This window comes from Acomys minous, assembly GCF_964271855.1.
Source record: "Acomys minous genome assembly, chromosome: 10".
Classification (NCBI taxonomy): Eukaryota; Metazoa; Chordata; class Mammalia; order Rodentia; family Muridae; genus Acomys; species Acomys minous.
The window spans coordinates 97,574,719-97,598,686 of NC_140491.1; the positions used below are offsets into that span (position 1 = coordinate 97,574,719).

General features: G+C 42.5%; 1 protein-coding gene across 1 annotated transcript in view; it reads right to left on the reverse strand.

The window, feature by feature from the left end:
• DPP4 (dipeptidyl peptidase 4) overlaps positions 1 to 23,968 on the reverse strand; it is an 81,649-nt gene that overhangs the window by 46,701 nt on the left and 10,980 nt on the right. The window contains exons 3-5 of the mRNA XM_084800053.1: positions 7,235 to 7,330; positions 6,609 to 6,700; positions 5,244 to 5,324 (exon numbers count right to left, since the gene is read on the reverse strand). Coding sequence (XP_084656179.1) covers positions 5,244 to 5,324; positions 6,609 to 6,700; positions 7,235 to 7,330 — 269 coding nt within the window. The remainder of the gene's footprint in view (positions 1 to 5,243; positions 5,325 to 6,608; positions 6,701 to 7,234; positions 7,331 to 23,968) is intronic.

Here is a 23,968-nt window from a genome sequence, read left to right on the forward strand (position 1 = left end):
TTAAATTCTGAGAATTTTGGAATCAAAAGTATCTTTGAAATCATCTAGTAATAAGCCATGAAGAGTTTGCTCTCTTCTGCATTAGCTCCTCAAAGGTCCTTCCACAGGATCCCTGAGGGGCAAAGTGTTGGTTTTGATACTGAGTGATATTATCCTTAGCATAGTATAATAAGCGTGCCTGTTTAGGAAACACACACACACACACACACACATTTTACCCACATCACTTCTAAATTACTAAGATTTTTTTTTTGGTAGTGGTCATGATGAGGAGGATTACTTAATGCTTTGTACAATAATAATGAAAACATCCAGTGTTGGGATTTTTTTTAAAGCTATCTGGAATTATCTTTAAAAATTAATATATACCTGTCTTGAAAAACAAACTAAATCCAAGGGAGAAAGAAAAAAGGAAACAATACAGTAAAGACCAGGATGAATTACAAAGCATATAGTGGTGAAAATCAACATGGTCAAATGTTGGTTCCATAAGACAGTGAAAACTGCTACATAGTTAACGTAACAAAGAAATAAGAAATCGCTATTAGAGATGAAAAAATGAGACACAGCAACAGACTTTACAATTATTAAAAGATTGAGACTATTATGAACATTTTTTCAATAAGTCATAAAGCACAGAAACAAGGAAATTTTTCTTGAAATAGCCCCACAGCTAATAAACACATGAATCAATGAGTAAAAATAAAGAAAAATCCCATATTCAAATGACTTTATCTGCAAATTTCTTAGTATTTAAAACTAATAGACATGTTTACAGAAAGAAGCATTAGTCAGAATTGACTAAACGTAAAAGCAGCTAAGATATCCTTCAATAACAGGTGAATGGATTAACAGAGTGTGACAGAGAATGTGGTAGGACACCAGTCAGTGATAAAAAGAAATAGCTATCAAGCAATCAGAAAGGTTGCACACTGAATTAATTATATAACTTCCAGAAAAAGCAAAACTGTGAAGACAGTGGTGGTTGGCCTCAGGGAGGGAAGAACAGACAGATCACAGGGGCCTTCCCACAAGGAGACCTCTCATTTCCAGGCCTCCTCAGTGTTGGATACACAATTAACAAAGGACCCAATGTAAAACTGTAGCCTTGAGCTAATAATAATGTGTCAGTGTTGGCTCTTGTGTTGCTGCAATGGACCACCCTCAATATAGGACTGAGGAAAGGAAAGTGAGGAAGTATGTAGGGACCTTTTGCTTACTTTCAGCAAAACTAAGGCTGCTCCAAATATCTATCAATTTTGCAATGTATTAGAGCTAAGACTTGGAAGGAACAATATCACATTCCATTTCAATAGAGTATGCAGTAACTGGAAAAAGATCCCTAAGTATTTTCATAGAATCATATGAATTAATAGAGACTTCAGAGAAATAGACTAGACTTTAGAAAACGAGGTAAAAACAGAGAGGGGAATATATGATGTGTATGAGCACATCCTTACAGTTGCGGAAAACTTCATCTATATGTATATATTCAATAAAATTAAAGGTACTTTTGAAAGTCCTTGTGTGTGTGTTTGTGTTCTCTAATGATTGCATGGGTAAGAAAGCAAGTCTTATTATCAATAGATAGCTGAAGTTTAGAGCAAACAATATTGTGCTGCTTCAGAAACAAAATTTAGGTTTTGCCAATAAGGAGGAAATTGGCAACATGGTAGCAAAGCTGAGACGGAGTCAGGGCTCCTAGCCTTAGCAACTTATCACTCCTCACCCTCCTACACCCTCATGTCAACAAGTATTTATTAAATTCCCACATCTTGTAAGTCGTACATTCCTTTCCTGGATCCAGGATTACTTCAACACACCCCATGCTCGTTTCTTGGCAACCTCAAGCATAATAGTTCCCAAAGCCAAAAGGTGTGGTAAAGTCTAGAAATACTAAGAAAGACTGGGATCATGACAAAATCCTCATGAGGTATAAGATGAAATATGTTTATCAGTTTACTTAGGATATAAACACTGGTGCCATGACCTACCTACTGACACTGCCTCCCACTAAAGGCCTCCTCCTAACTAAGCCGAGCACACGAGAATGTGCACTACAAAACAGAACAAAACAAAAACCACAATAAAATCTACCATGAGCTATAATGGAGGCAGGCAAGGAAAGTGACAGAGAGAGAGAGAGAGAGAGAGAGAGAGAGATGGAGAGAGATGGAGACAGAGACAGAGACCTCTGGGAAACAGGAATCTTGGGCTGAGTTCTTAGTGGATGATAGCCACAGAGAGCAAGAGAGAAAGTGCAGCTAAAATAGAAGCTAAAATGCAACGACAAGAAAGGTCAAGTGTAAGATTGTAAGCTCTGACGTCTCCCACCCTGAAAGCCAAAGTCTCCACTTTATAAGGGTCAGACAAGCTGCTTTCGAAACTTTAGTTTTATCTTTGAGGAAAGCCAGATGACAAAAGCAACAATGACAGGTGTGTGTGTGACTGTGTGTGAAGTGCTTCCAAGACCGAGAAGCATGATCAGCATGTGACAGAGACCACAGCTCCATCTCCAGAGTGTGTGGCAGTGAGCAGAGATAATGGGAGAGCATCCGTACAGATGGCAGGACACCTATTCACTCACGGAATCAGTCACTCATTGGTCTTCAGTTACAACTTAGAAATAGTGATGGAAAATGTGATGGAGCAGAATCTAAAGAACGCTGGGTGGCTCTGAGTTCAAGGCCAGCCTGGTCTACAGAGTGAGTCCAAGACAGAGAAACCCTGTCTCGAAAAATCAAAAAGAAAAAAAAAAAAAGAACACTGGGCGTTACATGTCTAAGAAGATGCAGTAAAATTAGCTTTTTCCTTTTTTGAAGGTGTTTACCAAGACATTGACACTACTTTCCTCAAATTCTATTGGATACTTTCAGGAGAGAAGTGTGTGTGTGTGTGTGTGTGTGTGTGTGCGCGTGTAGCGCGGGGCAGGGGGTGGTTGGGGATACAGTCCATTGTTTGCAGCTACCTAAGAGTTCAATTTTTTGCAATAAACCATGCATTCCCCTAATATACACGTCTTGAACACCTACTATGTGGTCCAGTCCTAGGGGCTAGAAATACAGTCAAGACTAAAACATGGGGAAACTTGCAAGAAATATGACGGGCAATAAACAAGCAAAGAAATATCAAAACAGCGTAAACAGTAAGAGGAAAATGAGAGAGGGTAATGTGAGAGAGTGATGAGCGGGTGTGGGGTAGGCACAATGATGGAGGGCCGTACCAAAGTGACCCAAGATAGCCTGGGAAGGAGCTGATAAAGGCAGAAAACTGGAAGACGTGGGGGAAGGAAGGCTCCAGCAGAAAGAAATAACACGTACTTTGGCTCTTGGCTGGGCACAGGAGTGAGGCTTGAGAAAGAAAGAGCCATGTGACTCTGAAGTGACACAGCAAGGAAGAGAAGTGTTGATCAAATACGCTGAGCCTGAGGCAGGGTGCTTCAGATGCCAGACCACTGAGGTCCATGCACAGAGGCTCTGCAGTGCCCTGGCTGTGCTGCTGTGTTCTGTTGTTGTTGTTGCTTTTTTTTTTTTTTTTCTGTAAGGGACAAGCCTGGAGGGTATAGCTACCACAGTTATAACTAAACCTAAGTTAGAATGTAAAGGAAACAAACACACGGACTACTGCCCGGAGTGGATAGGAGGGTCTAGAAAGCACACTGAAATCAGTGATGGAAACATGCTAACATGCATCACTAATGCCGATGTCTATGGCTAGCCAGGGAGCTATATCTGGTAGTACGTCATATCACACATGCCAATCCAGACTGAACAGTAAACTGAGCTGGTTTTCTCATCCTGCTTATACGTTACCTCCACGCATTAGCTTTTATTATTCCTAACCTTCACCCACCAGTGCACAGCCCCATTGCTTGTTAGAATAATCTACGCCTCTAGAAAACTCTGACAGTGAGTTAATGCCAGCAAGTGAAACTGATTGGTGGGAAGATTAAAGCTGGGCATCAGGACTTTAAAGTTTTCCTCAAGCACATTTGTTTTGGGGATTGAAACAAGAAGCACAGAGTTATGCACACAAGCACGCTAACCGAGAACAGATGTGTAAAAGAGATACAGACATCTGATTTGCTTAGAGCTGATGGATTTAGCAGCATGGAAATAAAGCCCATGCATTAGGTCCAAGGTAAACAGTACAATTGAGTGACACCGTTCTGAGGTGGCAAATGGATGAGGGAACACTTGGTTTGGCTGGAATCCAGCAGGGTTGGTCTCTGAGATAAGGCCATTCAACATTATTTATCCCAGAGGCAGGGAAATCAAGCGTAGGAACCATTGCCTTTGTGTTCTGTTTTCAGTATGGAGTATCTCTAGAGAGTTTCAGTCCTTCCAACCCTCTTTCAAAGTCTCTGTACTTGACAACTGTTTTCAACCCCCAAAACTAAAACATTCAGCTAAAGTGATGGTTGGCCATGAAGAGGAACGCATGATTTGATGGTAACCTTTTTAAATGCCTGAGAGACTTTATTCAGAAGGGTGACTGGGAGAGGCCGAATGTTCCCGGTAGGACCTTTGTGACTAGAGCTGAAACTCCATTCAAGACTGGCTTGAGGAAGGTTGGGCTGTAGGCTGGGGCTTGGAAGATGGGGATGATAATATCTTTTGTTTGTTTGTTTCATTTTTCAAAACAGGATTTCTCTGTGTAGCCTTGACTGTCCTGGAACTCACTCCGTAGACCAGGCTGGCCTCGAACTCATAGTGATCCACCTGCCTCTGCCTCCCGACTGCTGGCATTTAAAGTGTGTGCCACCATGCCCAGCTTGGATGATAACATCTTTAAAGCAAGCTCTTACTGAAGGTCATCACACACACACACACACACACACACACACACACACACACACACACACACACAAATATAAACAGACTATATATATATAGTCTGAGAAGTGGGAGACACTGGACTAGATCACTGTGTGTAGAAGTCAGACACAAAGATACTTTAAAATTATATCATAAACTCCTATGATATGTTTTACTAAGCTATTCATAAGTATTCCTAATGTACTGATTATGCCTTTTAGTATTTTAAATCATTAAAATGCATTCTTTGAACATACGCAGTAGATTTGTCATTTATAAAAGAGAACACACACTTGATGCTGACTGAGTTTTTCTGTCAGTGATGCGACTAGATACCACCCTCAAACATGCCTATACCTGAAGTCAGTTAGAAGACAACACAGTCATTGGATTTTAAGATGCCATGCAAGAAGGCAGATCCTTTACCTTCACGTAGTTGTATTCTATGAGAACGAACAGTCCATCGGGCGACACTGAATAATCACTTACAGAGTTTCCAAAGCTTTCCTGTTGGTCAAGTAGAAGACAGAAAATTGAATGGTTCAAACGATCCTTGACCACTCTCTAGGTAGGGGGAACCCTACACATGTGGATTGTGCCTTGGAGATGCCCAGTCACAGAGAGAGCACAGTCACCCACACAAATGATAGTCATGTGAGGTGGGCAACAATGATTGTTAGAAATCCAGAGAGGAAGGATTAACTGAAGGGGCATGGTTCAGGGACAGAGAGCCAGTATGGAAAAGAATATGCATGTTTAGAGTGTTCGAGGGTTGCATGTAACCCCAATACAGCATGGCTGTGCCAACAGGGTGGAAAATGGGAGGACATTACATCGCAAAAACACAGGCCATGGACTACAAACTAAGGGTTTTAGTACGTGGAGGTGAAAATAGCGTATCTACTTTGTTTATTTTTCACAAGATACACTCTGGTGACACATGGCTGAGATCAGAAGGAAGAGAAGGGTGTTGTATCAGTCTGGTCTTTACAATGGAGACATAGGCACAGTGAAAATGAAAATCTGGGAGGCAGTTGGAACGAAGAGGAGGAAATCCCTAGAGCGTTGCATAGCTAATTGTAGGGGATAGCTGGGAAGTTAAAGGAGTTTCCGGCTTAAGTGACTTGGAGGACCGAGTGATTGTTTCCAAGATTGAGATTTAAGCAAGAAAAGTATGACAGCTTGAGAGACTAGGGCACTGGATGGGAGAAAACTAGTGTAGTTCAGGATGCTGAGTCTAATATGCCCAGGGAGGTGTGTAGCAGCTAGCAGGCTCTTGGAAAGTGAACATTGGATCTTGAGAGATTAGTACTGACAGATGTGTGAGAATCAATGCCATGAAGGACAAACAGCCATGCCACAAGAGGACAAACAGCCATGCTACAGGAGGACAAACAGCCATGCTACAGGAGGACAAACAGCCATGCCACAAGAGGACAAACAGCCATGCCGCAGGAGGACAAACAGCCATGCCACAGGAGGACAAACAGCCGTGCCACGAGACGACTTGAGGTTTTACCCAAAGGGGAGCACCCAAGAGTGAAGAGAGGGGCCAGTGAGTGAAGACAAAGCCCGAGGACCACTTACATTCAAACACACAAGTAGAGGAGGAATCATCAAAGGAGACTAAAAAGTAGCCAAGGCGGGGAGTATGTCAAGAAGGAAAGAAAGATCCACTGGGCCGTGTGCTGCAGAGTCCAACAGGATGAGAAGTGACTCCTCATGATTGGAAAAGAAATGACAACAGTCCCCAGAATTCCATACATGAACTAAGTGTGTGACTAAACATACAAAGGTACTGTTCTCCAAGAATATGGAGCTGTTTCCGAGTTCAGCATTGAATAGCAAGATATTGTTCTCTTGTTTGTAGAGGTATTCATGATCTAAAGAGAGAAAATGGCCGGATAAGTATTACAAGTTGCTGTTAAACACTTCCATAAGCAAAAATTTTTTTTAAAAAATTCAAGCTCCCACGGGGCACAAAAACATTCTATGCTGGGCAAACAGAAACCAAGAACATTGTACTAATACCCATCCATATGTCCATCACTCATGTTATTGAACTCTTTACAGTATATTGCAAAGAAACACTTCAGTTTCCTCCTGTCTTCTCCTTGATACCTTTTTTTTTTTTTTTTTTTTTTTTTTTTGAGACAGGCTTTTTCTGTGTCGCCCTGGCTGTCCTGGAACTCACTCTGTAGCCCAGCCCAGGCTGGCCTTGAACTCAGAGATCCACCTGCCTCTGCCTCCAGAGTGCTGGGATTAAAAGTGTTCACCACCACCATCAGGCTCCCTTTTGCACTTCTACGTAAGAATGAATGCTCTGCGTGGCGGTTTAAAAGCAAGGCTTGCATCTTCTCACTGCCCAAAGCCCTCTGCAAGCCTAACATTCCCATCCCGAGAGACAAAAGCCTTACCTGAAAACCAGCGCAAGGAGTAGGATTTGACTCGAAAAGTATTCTTTAAATAATCAGATAGTGAATAAGTTCTGCGGCTGTCAGCTGCCGCATCATCTGTTGGTAGGAAAACAAAAAAGAGGAAAAATACTCAGTAAGATAGAGTAGCTAAGTCTGGTGTAAAATAATATACCTGATCACAAAATGTTAAAATAAGCTCACAGAATGAGTGCAAAATATGTCTTGAAAGATTTTAGATTAGGTAAGTGCAGTAAGAATCCCTTTCAGTATAAAGCGAGTGTGTGTTTACTATTATAGAAGCAAGTTTCACGGAGAACGTCTAGATCAGCGGTATCAACAGAAATGTAATGAATGCATTTTCCAGCAGCCATACTTGAAGACAAAGATAACTTAATTATAATGGCATATTGTATTTAGCACAACATGTAAAAATATTATCATTTCAGCACGTAACCAATATTGAAATGTTATTAATGAGAATTTCCATAGTGGTTTTTGTACTAATTGTTTAAAATCTGGTACCTAGATTTGAGTTACAGCACATTTCATTTCAACTATGTTCATTTCGAGTCAATAAGTGCATGAGGCCAGTGTCTACTCTAGGAGAGGGTGCAGGGCCAGATCCCCTTCTGCTCTGGCCTTCAGACCATTCTAAGTCTTGTTGTTCTTCAGAGACCTTTGGTACATACAGATCTGGGTTCTATTCTTCCTTGAACTCCTGGAATCAGTGAGGCTCTAATTCTGCTAGTCGGGACCCAAATTCAAATCAGTTTTTTAAAATATGAATTTGTTTATTTTTAGCTGATTCACTTTACATCCCCATAGTAGCCCCCCCCCCCTCATTTTCTTCTCCTGGTCCCAACCTCCTTTCCTCTTCCTCCCTCCCCCTTCCCCTAGTCCTCAGAAAAAGGGAGCCCTCTTCCCCTACCATCTGACCTCAGCCTATCAAATCTCATCTGGACTACCAGTATCCTCTTCCTCTGTGGGTGGGCGTGGCCGCCCCACCAGAGGGAAATAATCAATGAATAGGCAATAGCATCCAGGTCCGTGTTAGAAGCAGTCCCTCCTCTTCAAATCAGTTTTTTAAAATCCCCCCTCCCGGGCCCCAGCAGTGGTGGCACGCATCTTTAACCCCAGCACTCAGGAGGCAGAGGCAACTGAATCTGTAAGTTCCAGGCCAGCCTGGTCTACAGAGTGGTTCCAAGAGAGCCGGGATTATGCAGAGAAATCTTGTCTCAAAAAACAACAAATTGTGGTGATAGTGGTTTGTTTGTTTTGTTTTCTGTGTGCGTGTGTGTTGCTTGAGAGAAAGTACGCACGTGCCACAGAATATGAACGAAAGCAAGAATACACTTCACGTAAATTGGTCCTTTCCTTTCTCCATACTGCAGCTGTGATCTAACTCGGGTCTTCTTGCTGGTCCCTGAAATCATTTTTTTTTTAAATCATTTTTATTATTCCCTTCCACTTCCACATAAGTGGCTCTGTTGAGTCTTCCTGAGAGATGTGTTTTCTAGGTTTTGGGACTTCAAGTTCTCAATTGCTGTCCCTCCACCTTACCACCAACAGAATGCCTTTCAGCCTGGTGATCTCGTCCTCAAAAGCTCCCCCGTATTTCTCTGCTGTCTGAAGGTCTTTGCTCGGCACCAGCAGGCAGGCCTCCACTGCCGGACACAGGGATACAGCGTTCTTGTCGCAGTCATGCCCACTGCCTGCCGATGCTGTCTCCCCCTGTCCTGTGATCTGCTAGTGACCACAGGCGCCCTCTGCGTCTTTCCCATCTCTGCTCCTCAGCCTCAACCACTTCCCTGCAAAGGCTTCAACTGTCTTTCTCTGTCTCTCGCCTCCCATTCTGGCCCCTCTAATTTGCTTCTCGTAGTCTTTTGACTCTTGTGCTGAGAGCTATTGGTTTAATTAAATGTATTCTTCCAAATAATATATGTATGTATACAATGCATTCTGATCACTGTCAGCCACCCTCCCCTGGCAATTTCTATGTTTCCATACAAAATATTTATTTATTTATTTATTTATTTATTTATTTATTTATTTATTGGTTTTTCGAGACAGGGTTTCTCTGTGTGGCCTTGGCTGTCCTGGACTCGCTTTGTAGACCAGGCTGGCCTCGAACTCACAGCCATCTGCCTGCCTCTGCCTCCTGAGTGCTGGGATTAAAGGCGTGTGCCACCATGCTGTGCTACAAATTCTATTTCCGAGTTCACGACTTTTGTTTTGCGACCCACTGAATTTAACCAGGGCCATCTAAGAGAGCATAGATAAGAAATGACCCACTGGAGGCTGGTGGGTAAACCCACGGATGCATCTCTCTCTGTCTCTCTCTGTCTCTGTCTCTGTCTCTGTCTCTGTCTGTCTCTGTCTCTGTCTCTCTCTCTCTCTGTCTCTCTCTCTCTGTGTCTCTCTCAGAATCCATCACTAGCCAGGATGGGTAGGGATCCAAGGGTTCCTCTCTCATCCACGACTGGGTGTTGACAGGTCCAGTCTTGTGTGGGCAATTGCAGTTGTTGTCCAAGGTTGAAATAGCTGTGTCATTGTATTATGCAACCTGTCTCCTTATCTTCTGGTTGGTTCTACAGTGTTACCTGGGCCTTCAGAGGGATGGCATCTACGTCGTGTTAAAGGCTGGGCGCTTGAAATTTTAAGTAAGCAGGAGTCCCTGCATTCACCACCATGGCACAATTATTTGTTATAGGGGTAACTAACTTCTGTCTGATTCAAGACTCACTCTGCAGGAGGGAATTCATGTCTGATACTATAAACCTGGTATAAAAACAAAACAAAACAAAACAACCATACCAGAGACAGTTACAGAGCCCTCTGGGTAACATATTATTGTTGTTTAGTTAAACTAAACACCTGTGGCATAGACACCAACGCCACTCTTAGCAGTAAGAACACCATTCTATGCAGGATGGGAGGGGGGTTTGTTTGTTTTGCTTTAACTCTCTTCAGCTGGCACAGCTCAGTTAGATGGTAGAAGGAAACACACACACACACACACACACACACACACACACACACACACACTTTATTACTTGATGTAAGATTCCATCACATAACTATTACACAGAAATTAAAGTGACTAGTATCCCTGTTGCCAAAAACTAATAGCAGAGAGTCTAATGTCCTTCCTCACATCCTCAGTGGTCTCACATGCATGGAGACAACCACCCACAGCACCAGCCATGTCGGGAGCATTCCATTAAAAGCTGTCCCTTCCATGTTTCCTTTTCACAGCCTGTGGGAAAGTAATTCTTTTATAGAAACTATTCTTTCAAACAAAGTTCTTAACGGTAGTTCCTTTTGGCAGTATCTTGTATCTGTTCATCAAACCTTCTGTCTCTATAGATTAAATTGCTACATTTTCCTGATTACTTCACTGATATTCTTTAAACCAAATGTGTTAGATAGGCTAACGAGACATACAAAATCCACTTGCTTTTCAGTTCAACCCCGAGTGTCACCCTGTATGTTGTTAAGATAATGATATTTATGAGCAGAAATACAGCAAATGGGCAAAACCCACCCTTGAGTCACCTTCAAACAAGAAGTTAGGTGTTGTACTACCAAAACAGCAGAAAGGAACAACATGACTGGATACGTTCACTAATGCTCTCAACTGTTTGGGCCCATCCAGCTATTCTTTCTTACATCAAATCGTGAAGAAGCAAGTTTTAGGCTGGGCAGTGGTAGCACACGCCTTTAATTCCAGCACTCGGGAGGCAGAAGCAGGCAAATCGCTGTGAGTTCGAGGCCAGCCTGGTCTACAGAGTGAGTCCAGGACAGCCAAGGCTACACAGAGAAACCCTGCCTTGAAAAACAAAAACAAAAACAAACAAACAAACAAAAAGTGGTACTATTCTACAACCACACAAAAGATTCCCAAACAGTCCCAAACAGTCCCAAATCAGTAGCATTCACAATCTGATTCTCTTCTGGCCTAGAGCTGGTATTAACCCATAAGAGGGAAGGAAACGTATATATGTACACATATACGTGGATATATAATGAAAGAGGCCCCACCACAGAACATACATCATTGGCGCTTGGTTTTGTAAGAAGGGAAAAGGGAAATGGATGGACACCAATAATAGGTCACACAGTTCTGTTTTATTTAAATGATATTTTATAGAAATTTGCTTTCCCAGGTTTTCTTGTTTAAAATAGTAAAAATTTAATTAAGAACTTATTGATTAATTAAGCAATTAATATTTTAAAGTAATGATTGAGTCCAAGTTCCCTTGAGGTCACCTTGTATCCAGTGGGCTGGTATTTGATGGGTGCCGCCTTCCCCGCTGAACGCTTACCTCTTAGCACTGCTCCAGCACTGGCACCGTTCAGTTCATTCTCTCATCAGCCCATTGCTTTCTAAGCCCCTCCTCTGTGCCTCACTTAGGCTTCCTTCTGCTCCTGGTATTCCTTGTGAGTCTGCAAGCTGATGGAGGAGGATGGCTCACTGCCGCTGTGGCCCTGCAGGGCCCACACCTGCCTCGCCTTGTGTTAGGTTCATCTAAGTGCTCAGCAAGCCAAATGCAAACCAGTTTCTATATATTCACAAACACTTGGAGAGCCTGGCCACACTGGAGCAGAACCACACACGATCTATGTGTGGTTGTGTGTGGGTGTGGGGGGGGTGTGGGTGTGGGTGTATGTGTAGTGTGTGTGTGTGTGTGTGTGTGTGTGTGTGTGTGTGTGTGTGTGTGTGTGTGCGTGTGTGTGTGTGTGCCGGTTTGCTTTTCTGTTTTTGTATTTTTAGGTTTCGATTTTTTGTTGTTGTTGTTGTTGTTGTTGGGTTTTGTTCTTTTGTCTTGCCATGTGATAAGCAGGGCACATTGGAAGACAGTTTGGAAACATCTAGATAAGCGAGTTCTGTGAAACGTGAGTGCCAAGTCCAGGTTTTGACCTTTATCAACTTCCCAGTTTGTTGCCAAGGTACAACCTCTCCTGTCAAACTCATACAGGCCGAGCTGCTGTTCATGTTTCTCCTTCCTCCTGTCCTTGCTCCCTGACAGGGCACGGCACGGCTGCAGCAACAGATGAAGGTCCTTGGCTGCTCCTGTGGTTTCTGTGGTGCGACCTGGGACATGCCGTTCACTTGACTTATTGGTTCAAAGCATTGTGCCAGCCAAGGAAAGCAGTTAATCATATGTTATCCATTGACTCATAAAGAAATGCAATCCTCTTTAATTTGGAATTTTAGGCTGAGAGTAGCTGTATTCTGCCTTACTCCCTTGGCTCGAACAACTAGGATCAACCATGTGAAAATGCCATTTGTCAGTCATAAAAATAAGAATAGCAGCATTTAAATTGGATCAGACTAATAATAAATTCTCCCTAAAGGTTGAGTATAACGAATTCTATCTTCAGGATCAGAATTACATCTAGATCAATAGTAATCCCAGAGTGATAAAAATCCAGGTAAAGGAGAATATGGTTTTGCAGAGCAGCCTTGATTTTGACCGATGTCACCTTCTGTACAAAGTATTACATTTTAAATTATTATGCTCATTCATCATTAATCTTTTAACTCTTAAAGCTTGGATTTGTAAAAATTCCGACTTGCAAAGATAAATTGTTTTGGAAATTAAATATTCAATGAAATACCTTTAAAAAGAAATATGCTTCTTACAGCTCATAAATGTATAAAGTTGTTTAAAAAGAAACAGGGAAAAGAGGTAGCTGGTTATAGTTTGTGGGTGCCATATGGCAACCAGTCAACATTCCACACTAATGTTTGCTTCTATGATGAGTACAAAGAAATAAAACAGGTGTTACTTTAGAATTCACTCTTGTAAAATAACAGTCTTGACAGACAAAGGGAAATTTTTCCATGAAAAAAAAAAAAAAGAAGCAATTAATGGACAGGCCTCTCAGACCTTAAGACTGGACCACACAGCCACCTCCCGTCTCTACTGAGCCATAGCACAGGAAGAATGGAGTAGTGGGTGGTTTTGAAAGCCAAGGACCTAGGTTTGAGCACAGACTTGGCTATTGAATTTGCCTTTAGGGAACTGCGGCATCCTTGCTATGGCTCAGATCTAAGCCACTGCAGTAGTTTTCAGAGACCGCAGCCTTGGAGGGAGGTGACTGAGTCCTGGAGGTTCAGTTCTCAGGAATGAGTTAGTACCTTATGAGATGCATAGGAGGAGGGTGTCTCTCTATTTTCCCCCATATGAGGATGCTGCTGGTAGAAGATGTCATCAAAAAAAGCAATCTCTTAGCCAATGCTGAACTGACTAGTGTCTTGACCTTGACTTTCCCAGATTCTAGAACTGTGAGAAATAAATTTCTGTTCTTTATAATTACCCCCGGCCTTCGATAAGATATTTTGTCATAGCATCACGAAGTGACCAATGCAGGAACTGGTACCAGAAAAGCGAAGCGTTGCTAAGCAACACTGGAACTGGGTAATGGATAGAGCCTGGAAATGTTTTGAAGCACATGTCACATATGCTTCACGCTGTTAGTGTGACAATGTTAGCACAGGCTCCAAAGGACAGTACTTCAGAGAAAGCCTAAGTCTTCTTTGAAATTATTCTAAGTGATAGTTAAGAATGGTAGGAGAAATCAGGATGGTACAGATCACTCTGGTGAGGTCTTAGAAATGAGGAGCATCCTTTTGAAAACTGGAGGAAATGCCATCATTTTCTACAGTGGCAAAGGACTTTGCGTCTGTTCTCGAGGGCTTTCTGGAAAGTACAATATGGGAGCTATGCTCTTAATTTGGTGGGAGACACTTCTAAGCAAATTGTTGACAGTGTTCAGTGGGTTGTCCTAACTGCCTATAGTAAAATGTAAGAATAAAGACATGAACTCCAGACATTGCTGGCAATCAAAAGGGAAACAGAACTTAAAATACTTGGAAAAACTTTAGCTTGACTAGGTCATAAAGATGAAATTGCATATGTAGAAAGAATACCAAGGGTATGGACAAATAATTATTTGATACAAGGTCAGTGTACAAAGAGGGAGCCTGAGGTTGTGTGCTTCGGTCTGTGTTAAGGTGTTCCAGATGAACACCACAGGCTGGGTAAGACATGAACAGTTAAAGTTTATTTAACTTATAGTTCTGGAGACTGGGAAGTCCAAGTTCATTTGTTTATGTCTTGCAGACACCTTGCTGCTGTGTCATAAAAAGGCAAAAGGTATCGCATGACAACGAAGTCTTCAAGATATGGCAAGGGCATGTGTAACTTGTTCCTATAAAATACCCACTTCTGCAAACATAACAATAACCCACTCTTGAGAGTGGAGCCTTCACCACCTCACATCTGCTGTAAGGCCTATTTCTCACACTTCTGCACTGAGAGTTAAATTTTCAACACATAAAGATCAAAGATCACAAATCATAGCATCATTCACAAAGAAACTGGAAGAATGACTTTAAATGCACTCTGGAAATTATTGGCGCTGGCCTTCTCATCACAGATGTGGGCATGTCAAGACAAGGAGCCATACCAAAATAGGAGCCTTGCACGCCCACAGAAACTCAGTTTTCACTACTAGGAGTTGCCTTGAATCAATACTCCCTGAATTCTGGTGTAGTGTTTTTCTGCTGCTTTGTGTGTGGCTCTACTAGGTCTAAGGGTGGCTCAGTGGCCACTTTGGAAGATACTGGTCATAATCCTTGGTGGCACACATGCAGAACATCTTTACAGATAAACACGGTGTATGACCTTCACAGGTATGGCAGTTACCAGCCTCAAGGTTATTTCAGAAAGCCGTAGGGCCTATAGAGAGAACTACTGCCTTGGTAAGGTTCTAGAAAGCCCCAGGAAGACAAAGTTCAGTAGAGCAAAGGGGTCATGTCTGTTCATGAGGTTCTTGAACTGGGCCTGGAAGCGGGAAACTAGCTTGAAATGCCATCCTGGGGAAGCCACAGGCACAAGGCTCCAACCCATAAGAGATAAGGTGTGGGTTGTACTTACCAGGAGACATAAGACTTGTCTTCGTGTGTCTAACAGTGAGTACTGAGCCGAATGTTTTTCTCAGGACACAGAAGAATTAATGAAGCTTTCCCTGTTGAGTTTTGGGCTTACCTAGGACCTACTTCTTTCTTGCCCTTTTCTCTCTTTTGAAATAGGAACCCCTATCACATTTCTTTCCCACCATTGTAGTTTAAGGCACGTGATGTACTTGATTTCAGTTTCACAGCTGGAGAAAGTCTACCTCAGGATGAGTCTTGAGTTTCACTCCTGATTTAAATGAGGCTCTTCACGTGGGCCTTTTGAGTGGATGCTAGAATTAGCTTCTGAGACTAAAGAGGGGGGAACTGAACATATCTGGCGTGAAGAACATGAATTTTAGGGTGGTGGGATGCTTTGGTCTGAAGGTCCTTCAAAAATCATGAATTAAAACTTACTCTCTGTTGTGATGTTAAGAGGGAGAGTCCTTGGTATACAGAACTCTAAATCTCCATCAAATCCCACTCTCGGAGGCCAGGAAGCTCCCACAGAGGAGGAGGCAAAAAGAGCCAGAGGGGATGTAGGACGCCAGGGGTACAAGGCCCTCTGAGTCAACTAAGGAAAACCTTCTTGTATGAACTCACAGAGACCGAAGCAACAAGCCTAGGGCCTGCATGTGTCTGTACCAGGTTTTCTCCATATACATGTATTACAGCTTTCAGCTTAATACTTTTATGAAACTCATAGGTGTGTAAACAAGTGGGTGTCTGATTCTTGTACCTGCTCTTGGGATTCTTTTCCATCTGTTGGATTACTTTGTCCAGCACTGAGGTGATGGCTTTTGCTTTGTCTTATCACATTGTGTTTTGTCATGTTTGGTTGTTATCTCTTAGAGGCCTGATCTTTTCTAATGAGAGACAGAAATTCACAGTGGGTCTGGAGAGGAGGAGAGGTGCGGAGGAAGTGGGAGGAACAGAGGGAGGGGAAACTGTAATCAGGAAATATCGTATATGAAAATAATCTATTTTCAATAAAGGAAAAAATGAAAAAGGGGGACAAGGCTTGTAGTAAAGTGACTGAGTCACAAGCACTCTGCTCTCATGGGGGAATCAGATCTGTATAAAAAGAGCTAGAGTGAATTAACGTGTCCTTCTGCCCTTCTGACTTTCTGCTATTGAGGAGACGTCTACTTAGTGCAATGATACTAGACTTCTCATCTTCTATAAATGTGAAGAAATGTTGTTGTTGTTGTTGGTTTAGTAATTATCTAATCATTGTTGTTGTTGTTTTTAATAGCAACACAAAATAGCTAAGACAGACATTTAAAGACTCAAGTTTTTTGGCCACCCGCAATGGCGCATACCTTTAATGTCAGCACTCAGTAAGCAGAGGCAGGCAGATTGCTGTGAGTTCGAGGCCAGCCTGGTTTACAAAGTGACTCCAGGACAGACAAGGATACACAGAGAAACCCTGTCTCAGAAAAACAAAAAAACAAAAGACTCGATGGAATGACAATTGAGACGTAATATGAATATATTAATTTAAAAGTTAAAAAAAAAAGACTCAAGTTTTCAATCCACAAAATTAACATAATGGCATTAAAAAGCCAAGGGGAGTTTTCAATATGAAATGAAGTAACATAACTAATGTGCTTTATTCAAGACCTAGAATTTAGGAAGCTCTACAGTGTATATTATTTTGCTGTTTCAAGCATTGTGTAGAAAGTCAGGATGCATAGATAGATAGATAGATAGATAGATAGATAGATAGATAGACAGATAGATAGACAGACAGACTAAGAAGTTTCTGGAGCACCTAGCAGCGGTGGTGAGACTAAGTTCAAAGTCAAGAAAATAGCAGCCAACTAAATTTCACTGTGTTGACAACTGAGGCGTGTAATAATAAAGAACAGCTTAGACACCTGCAACTGTACTTGGTTGTGATATACACACACCCTGCTTTAAGCAGTGCTCTTAGCAACCCTGGAACCCCACCTGAGTTGCCTGCACACCCACTCCAAACAATGGAGTGTTTTTATGTCCAAAGCAAACATCAGTGATTCCCTTCCCGTGGACAGTTTCTATGCTTGTATATCTTTACACATATCTAGGTGTGAGAATGGGAAGGTTGACCCAGTCCGGACTGGTCTGGGGGCTGTGAAATAAAACATTATAACTTCTGAGTGAACTTTTAGGGAGAATGCCCTACTAACATCTTATGCCTATTCATAACTAGATGGGCACATGACTAAAACCAGAAACATCAGAGGAAGAAATGTGCTCTACAGACAAAAGGTTATATAAACTAAATCTGTCCATCAAAATATAAAAACATCCTCCTTAAACCCTAGTAGTTAGCTCGTTAAGCTCCATGAAAAGTTGCCCCAAACAGTAACCAGGGATCTTGAGTACTCTCTTGCTCAGCCAGCCTGCTGCCTCTCTAGGAAGCCTCAGGTTTCTTTGCCAGTTTGTAATCTGTGTGTGCCTCCCCTGGCCAGTTCTTTTAATAAGACATGAAACTTTAAGTATTAAAAAAAAAAAAGACATCAGGACCCTGGAGACACCTGGTTTAGATACTGACCATAGATAAAATAATACCAAATGGTCATATTATGATAGTCAGAATCCATTACATTAAGAAAACACCTAGAGATATGTGTAAGCTCATTATCTCCTCCCTCCGGTGTACCTAAAACCATGCCTGGCATCCATAGGTACAGGTCAAAAGTATGCAGGAAGGATGAAAGAAAAGCCAGGAGTTAATGAGATGAGGGCTAAGTAAACAATGATGTTTTTCTGGTTATACAAGAGACTTGGAAGATAGTCACAGCCAGCAGATGTCCTTCCCAACAAAGGAGCCAACCCAGAATCAGCAAGCAGTATCTGATAATGGTATGGACAGTTAGCCAGGGACTATAAAATACTGGAACCCAGTGCTCTAAACATCTACCTCAGGATCAGTGTTAGATGAGCAAACTTTATTAAGGAACACAGCCATCTGCCTGAGGATCTAGCTCAGCAGTAAAAGCACTTGCCCGGTTTATGTAATACCCTGTGTTTGCTACTAAACACAAAGAACAAAACGTTAACGTCCATTACACTTCAAATGTTCGTTACGAGAAACAACCAAAGTCCTGATTCATATTTCCCAGAGTAAAAAGAGTCTAGTTAAAAGGAGATGACGCAAGTGATTGGATGCTCCTTCCCATGTTTCCTTAGCCCTAGCAGCATCTGATACCATAGCTCTCTTACCCTCTTGTTGCTGTCTGGCTATCTTAGTTGAGTGGAATCTCCTCTGGGGGCACTCCTTTATTTCACTCCTTTATTTCATTCATTCATATCACACCACTTTACTTGGACACTACCTGGCACATACACAGATGTTGGATGACAGGATAAAGACAGATAATCACAAGTCAAGAGGCAGTAGCCACAAGCGCCAATGCAGACTTGCAAGTGGTAGTGAGACAGAAAGCGCAATCTGCTCTCAGTAGAGTCAATAAGAAATTGGGTTCTGGCCTGTCACTAGCCTCCAATAGGCCCATTTCTCTAAGCTTGCACCAGTTTTTCAGTCTTATGTATTGTCTTCTTGTTTCAGACTTACTAGTCTTCTTTGCCTTATAATACTGAGGAGATTTGTGGTGTATTTCCAAGATCTAGGTGTCTGCAGGGCCCCTGTTAGCTTCTGCTAATAGAAAACCTGGAGCAAGCCCAGACACCAGGAGGAGAGGAGGAAGGACTCTTTTAGTCCTTGCTCATCCTTGCCAGTAGCTGCACCCATTCAGCCTCCAGCCTCCTTTGTAGAACCTATTTAATTTGGTTTGGCTTGCCTTCCAGAAGAACCAGAAGAGTTAGGCTCAATATATACCTCAGAGTCCTGAGCTCAGAATGTCTGTGCTCCCAAGCCTTAGACACAGCTTTCTCCTACACTCAGCATTTCCTTAGTCTTCCTCCTCCATTTTGCACTTGCACAACCAATTTTATGTTTTATACTAAAAATGTCTCCTTAAACAACTATTGTGACTTCTAGGCTATCATGAAACTTACTCATCTATCCAAGAAATGAAGTCTATATCAGTTGTAAGATTGCAACATCTTATCTAGACCAGGGGTTGCACAACTTCTCTTGGGTAACTGAGTGGGAAATGTTTTGGGTTTTGTGGCCTATAAATTGTCTGGCCTTTGTTGTAGCTATTCAAAGTCAGCCTTTGTAACTCAAAGGTCATTGCAGCAAACCTGTTAGTGAATGAAATGATGCCGTGTTTCCACAAGACATTACTGACAAAAGCGGGTAGCCAATGTGGAGTGTTAAAAAAGTATGTAGACATTTATCAGAAACTGTGAGCAGTAAAACAAAGCACACCACTCAAGATCGGGTTTGACAAACAGACACTGAGACTGGCTGGCATGTGGATGGCCTGGAAGCAACAGGAACATGGCCCCATAGAGCAGCGGGAGGCAAATGGGTTCTGTATTTGGGTCAAGATGAAACAATGCTGCCCCTGGTGTAGAACTGTGAGCCATGTTGACTGCTGCAAGAGATGGTCCAGGAGGCTTCACACGTAGAACCAATTCTACAGAGGGCCACAAGCTTGCTTACTGCTTTTGGAGGTAAAATTAACCTTTATTCTGATTATAGCTACTCTCTCACCCTTTCATTGAACTCTCTTGGGAATAAATAAGGCATAAAAACAAAGGCCTAAACTAATACAAGGGGTGAGTTGATGCCTTGCTAAAGCTGCCTGACAGTGTAAACTAAAGAGATAAGAAAGAAGCCGGTGAAGGAAAGAAAAAACAAACATCTTAATAGTATAGAGATAAAGGACCCGCAGACTATATCAAATTGCTTCACCCTAGGGGGTAGTTTCTCTGATAACAAACAACCGAACATAATTATGGAGAGACATTGGTGAAGGCTGCCATTGTGCAAGCTTGAGCGATCAACTGGTATTTGGAAGAATATCATCGTTTAGGGAAGCTGGAAAAACCTAGTACTGACTCACTGAAGAACTTTCCAGAAATATTTATAAGCATAATTAGCAAAGCTACTTACTCTTTGGGACAGATGTTCCTAATCCAGAGTACAAGGAAAACCAATCACTGGAAAATGTCCCATAGAAATGGTCTCCTTTTCCAGTATTTACCAGGCAAAATTTTTAGCTCCATGGGGCACACGGTAAATGTTATTGGGTTTCTAGCCTCTGGGACTGTTAAGAAACAAAAACACTTTGAAAATGGAATCCAGAATCACATGTGTGATTCTTCTAGCATTCTCTTGCATGCTGGATAGTTCTAGGCTTTGTGTATTTTATTAACTCACTTATTCACCTTAGCCTTTCCCCGCATTAGAAATAAGGCGACCAAGATACAGACAGCTGTGACCAAAGTGCCATGAATAATAACCCCGCTTCCCCCACACACCCCTACACCCCCCACACCCCGCCACCTCCTTCCCCTCAGCCACATCTGAACAGGCAATCGACTCCATTGCTTGTGACTTTCTTCTAAACCTCTCTAAACAGAGAAGTGATTGCACACGGTAAATGCCCTGAGAGCAGATTTTGTGAATTGGTAGGAGTGACTTAGGCCTTATGGTGGTGGTGGGGGGGTGAATTCAGGGCTTGCAGCTAATTGAAATAGTCAACTCTCAGTTGACTGGTCTCTCCAGGCCTGGCGGTGTGAAGAGTGACAGTTATCTCTTCACAATAAGAGAGCATCCTCTGGAATGTAGTGAGGATGACACTCCTGGGAGGAGCTGATCCACCTTATGCTCCCTTCCATGGGGTTTTCACCATCTTCTCTCTAAACTCTCAAAAAAACTAATCAGCTTTTTAAAACAGTTTCCTAGACTCTCAAACTACAGAATGCTGAATGATGCGTGTCCTGTGATAATATAGTTTGAAGAGTATAATATTATTTATTTAAAAAAGCAATAGCTTCTTCTACATCAATGTCACACGGGGACGCATCTTGTACCGCCGTGCTCATCACTGCTGTGACTTTGGCCATCCTGTTTGCTTACTCCTTCTCTCAGAGCTCAGAGGGATGGAGCATCTGCCCTTCTGACAATCTGACAACCCCTGGCCATCCTGTGCCTCACACCCTCCATTCCCCGACTTGCAAAGGACGTGGCCATCATCTCGCCTTTTGCCTCTCAGGCATTTCAGTTTCTCTTCACTATTTACTTCTTCCCCATCCTAAGTGTGCATGGGAGGGGTCACTCATAGGGAAATGCTTGCCAGACCTTGCTACCTCTTAGAGCTCTCTGCCTAGTCTCCTGTACTAGTATAACCTCACAAGTACACAGTCTGTGTCTATAGCCTCAGATTTCTCCTCTCACCATCTCTCATCAGGACTCTTGATCAATCCATTGCTGCTCAGCCCAAGCTTACCTCTTCTTCCTTGTCTTCTCTTACACTTATACTCTGTGCCAGATAATTGGTCAATTGGTCAGGCCATTTTATATCATTATTTAAATACACAGTCTAAAGTCTCTTTCTTCATCAGACTATAATTATACAAGGAGAGGGAATGCTCCTTTGTCAAACTAATGAGACTGTACAAATAGTAGTTTTAGATGATCTTGTGTAAGATGCTTTGAGTCTGTATTTATGAACTTTTTTTTTATCATTTGGCATTTCTTTTAAAATTTATTTTTAATTTATATATTCACTTTACATCCCGATCATAGCCTCTTCCCCCTCCCTCTTCTCCTTCCAGTCCCTCCCACCCTCTTCCCTTTCCCCTTGTCCTCAGAAAAGAGGATTCCCCCCCTCCCCCTCCCAACCCAACCCAACCCACCCCAGCACATCAAGTCTCATCAGTACTGAACTCCTCCTCATCCACTGAGGTAGACAAGGCAGCCCCATTAGGGCAGAGTGATGGAAAGTAGTCAACAGGGTCCAAGCTACAGACAGTACCCATTCAACTTACTAGGGGACCCAGATGGAGATCAAAGAGCCCATCGGTTACATATGTGTAGGGGGCCTAGGTCCAGTCCACACACGTTCTTTGAATGGTACTTCTATTTCTGTAAGCCCCCATGAATCTATGTTAGTTGACTCTGTTGGTCTTGCAGCGCTCTTGTCTCATCTGGGTCTTCTATCCCCCTCCCACACATACACAGGACTCCCTGAGCTCTATCTAATACTTGGCTGTATATTATGGACTGAAAGAGCTGAGAACCTCATGTTGTCCTCTGACTTCCACACATAAGCTGTGGCATGAGCATTCACATACACAATCAAATGTTTAAAAAAAAACAGTCTTTTTTTTTTTCTAACTCTGCTTTAATTCACTGAGTAATTATTCAAAGCTCTGGGCACTAGAGATATAACCGAAGAAAACACTTCTCCTCCTCGGAAGCCTGCATCCTAAAAGGAGAGACTTAGGAGCAAAGAAGTCAGCAGTAATGAAAGTTAGGTGGTAGTAAATAAGTGTCATGAAAACAAACCAGGGCAGGAAGAGGAATGTTCATGTCAGCATGTTTCTGTTTTCACCAGTAGAGGTTGAAAGGCTGATGGATAAGAAACATTTGAGACAGGATCTGAAGGTGAGGAAGAGGGCATCACACTCACTCAGGAAACAAACTCTGGAGAAAGGGGGAGCTAGTAGGATGAACCACAGAGAGACAATAGGGAGCTTGGACAAGTGGGGTTGGATCTTGTGGCCAGCTGATCTGGCCATGTTTTTTGGCCAATAGCTCCGTTTTCCCTTTAAGGAGGCTTAAGCCACTGAATGGTTTTGAGGGGGAGAAGGACATGATTTGCCTATGTTTAAATTTGACCACTGCATTTGTTTTCTATTGCTGTTTAACAAATTACTACAATCTCAATGGATTTATAACCAGCCCCACCTCCCAGTCCCCAGTTTATAAGCTCTGGATCTGTAGGTCGCCAAGTCCAGCCTGCCACAGCTGGATCCCCTCAGAGTACAGTAAGTGTGAAGTCAAGGGTTGGCTAGCCTAGGTTTGAATCTGGAGACCCCGGGGGGAAAATCTGCTGTCAAGCTCATCACACTGTTGTCAGATTCATTTCATTAGGATTGTAAGGCTGGAATTTTCATTTATTTACTGACTCCCAGCCAGGCTGCCTCTTCCCTCTTAGAGAATGCACACACATTCCTAGCTACATGAGTTCATCTTCCTCGTCAGCCACAGCAGACAGAAATCCTCCCGTACCTAGGATCTCTAATATTCTAGTTTTTGACTAATCAGATGACGGTAACAAAAAAAATCTACGGGGTTTTGCAGTAAAGGGTCAGAGAAAGAGTAGAAGGTTCTCTTTTCAGGATGTGAGAGATTGTGGTATGTTTATAATTGAATAGAAATGAGCAAAATAGTGATCCCACAGACAAAGAACAAAGAGATGGGTACAGGGCACAAATGGCGGGCCTGGCTTTATATGGGAACTGGAGACTTGGCCCCTCATCCTCATTGGATGGACAGATGGGCTCATAAGAACTGAGTTATCTTCAAATGGTTTTGGCTTCTCATTATAATAGCAGGGAGGGTCTTGATCTGAGAATGAGCAGGAAGCAAGATGGAGGCTTGAGAGGTGGGCAATACAAGGACTCTTCCATTAAGGGGGTGGACAAATCAGGGGATTTCCAGAAGTGGTTTCCCCCCTGACACAACAGACCACAAGTGAGCTATGAGGAAGGAGCAAGGGGCGACTCTTTGCTGGGTTCTGGATATTCTCTTTGGTGTGGCTAAACTACTTCTGTTTAGACAGAACTGTTGCTATACCTGTTAACAGATGCCCCCTACACACACCACACACACGCACACATACACACACGAGAGAGAGAGAGAG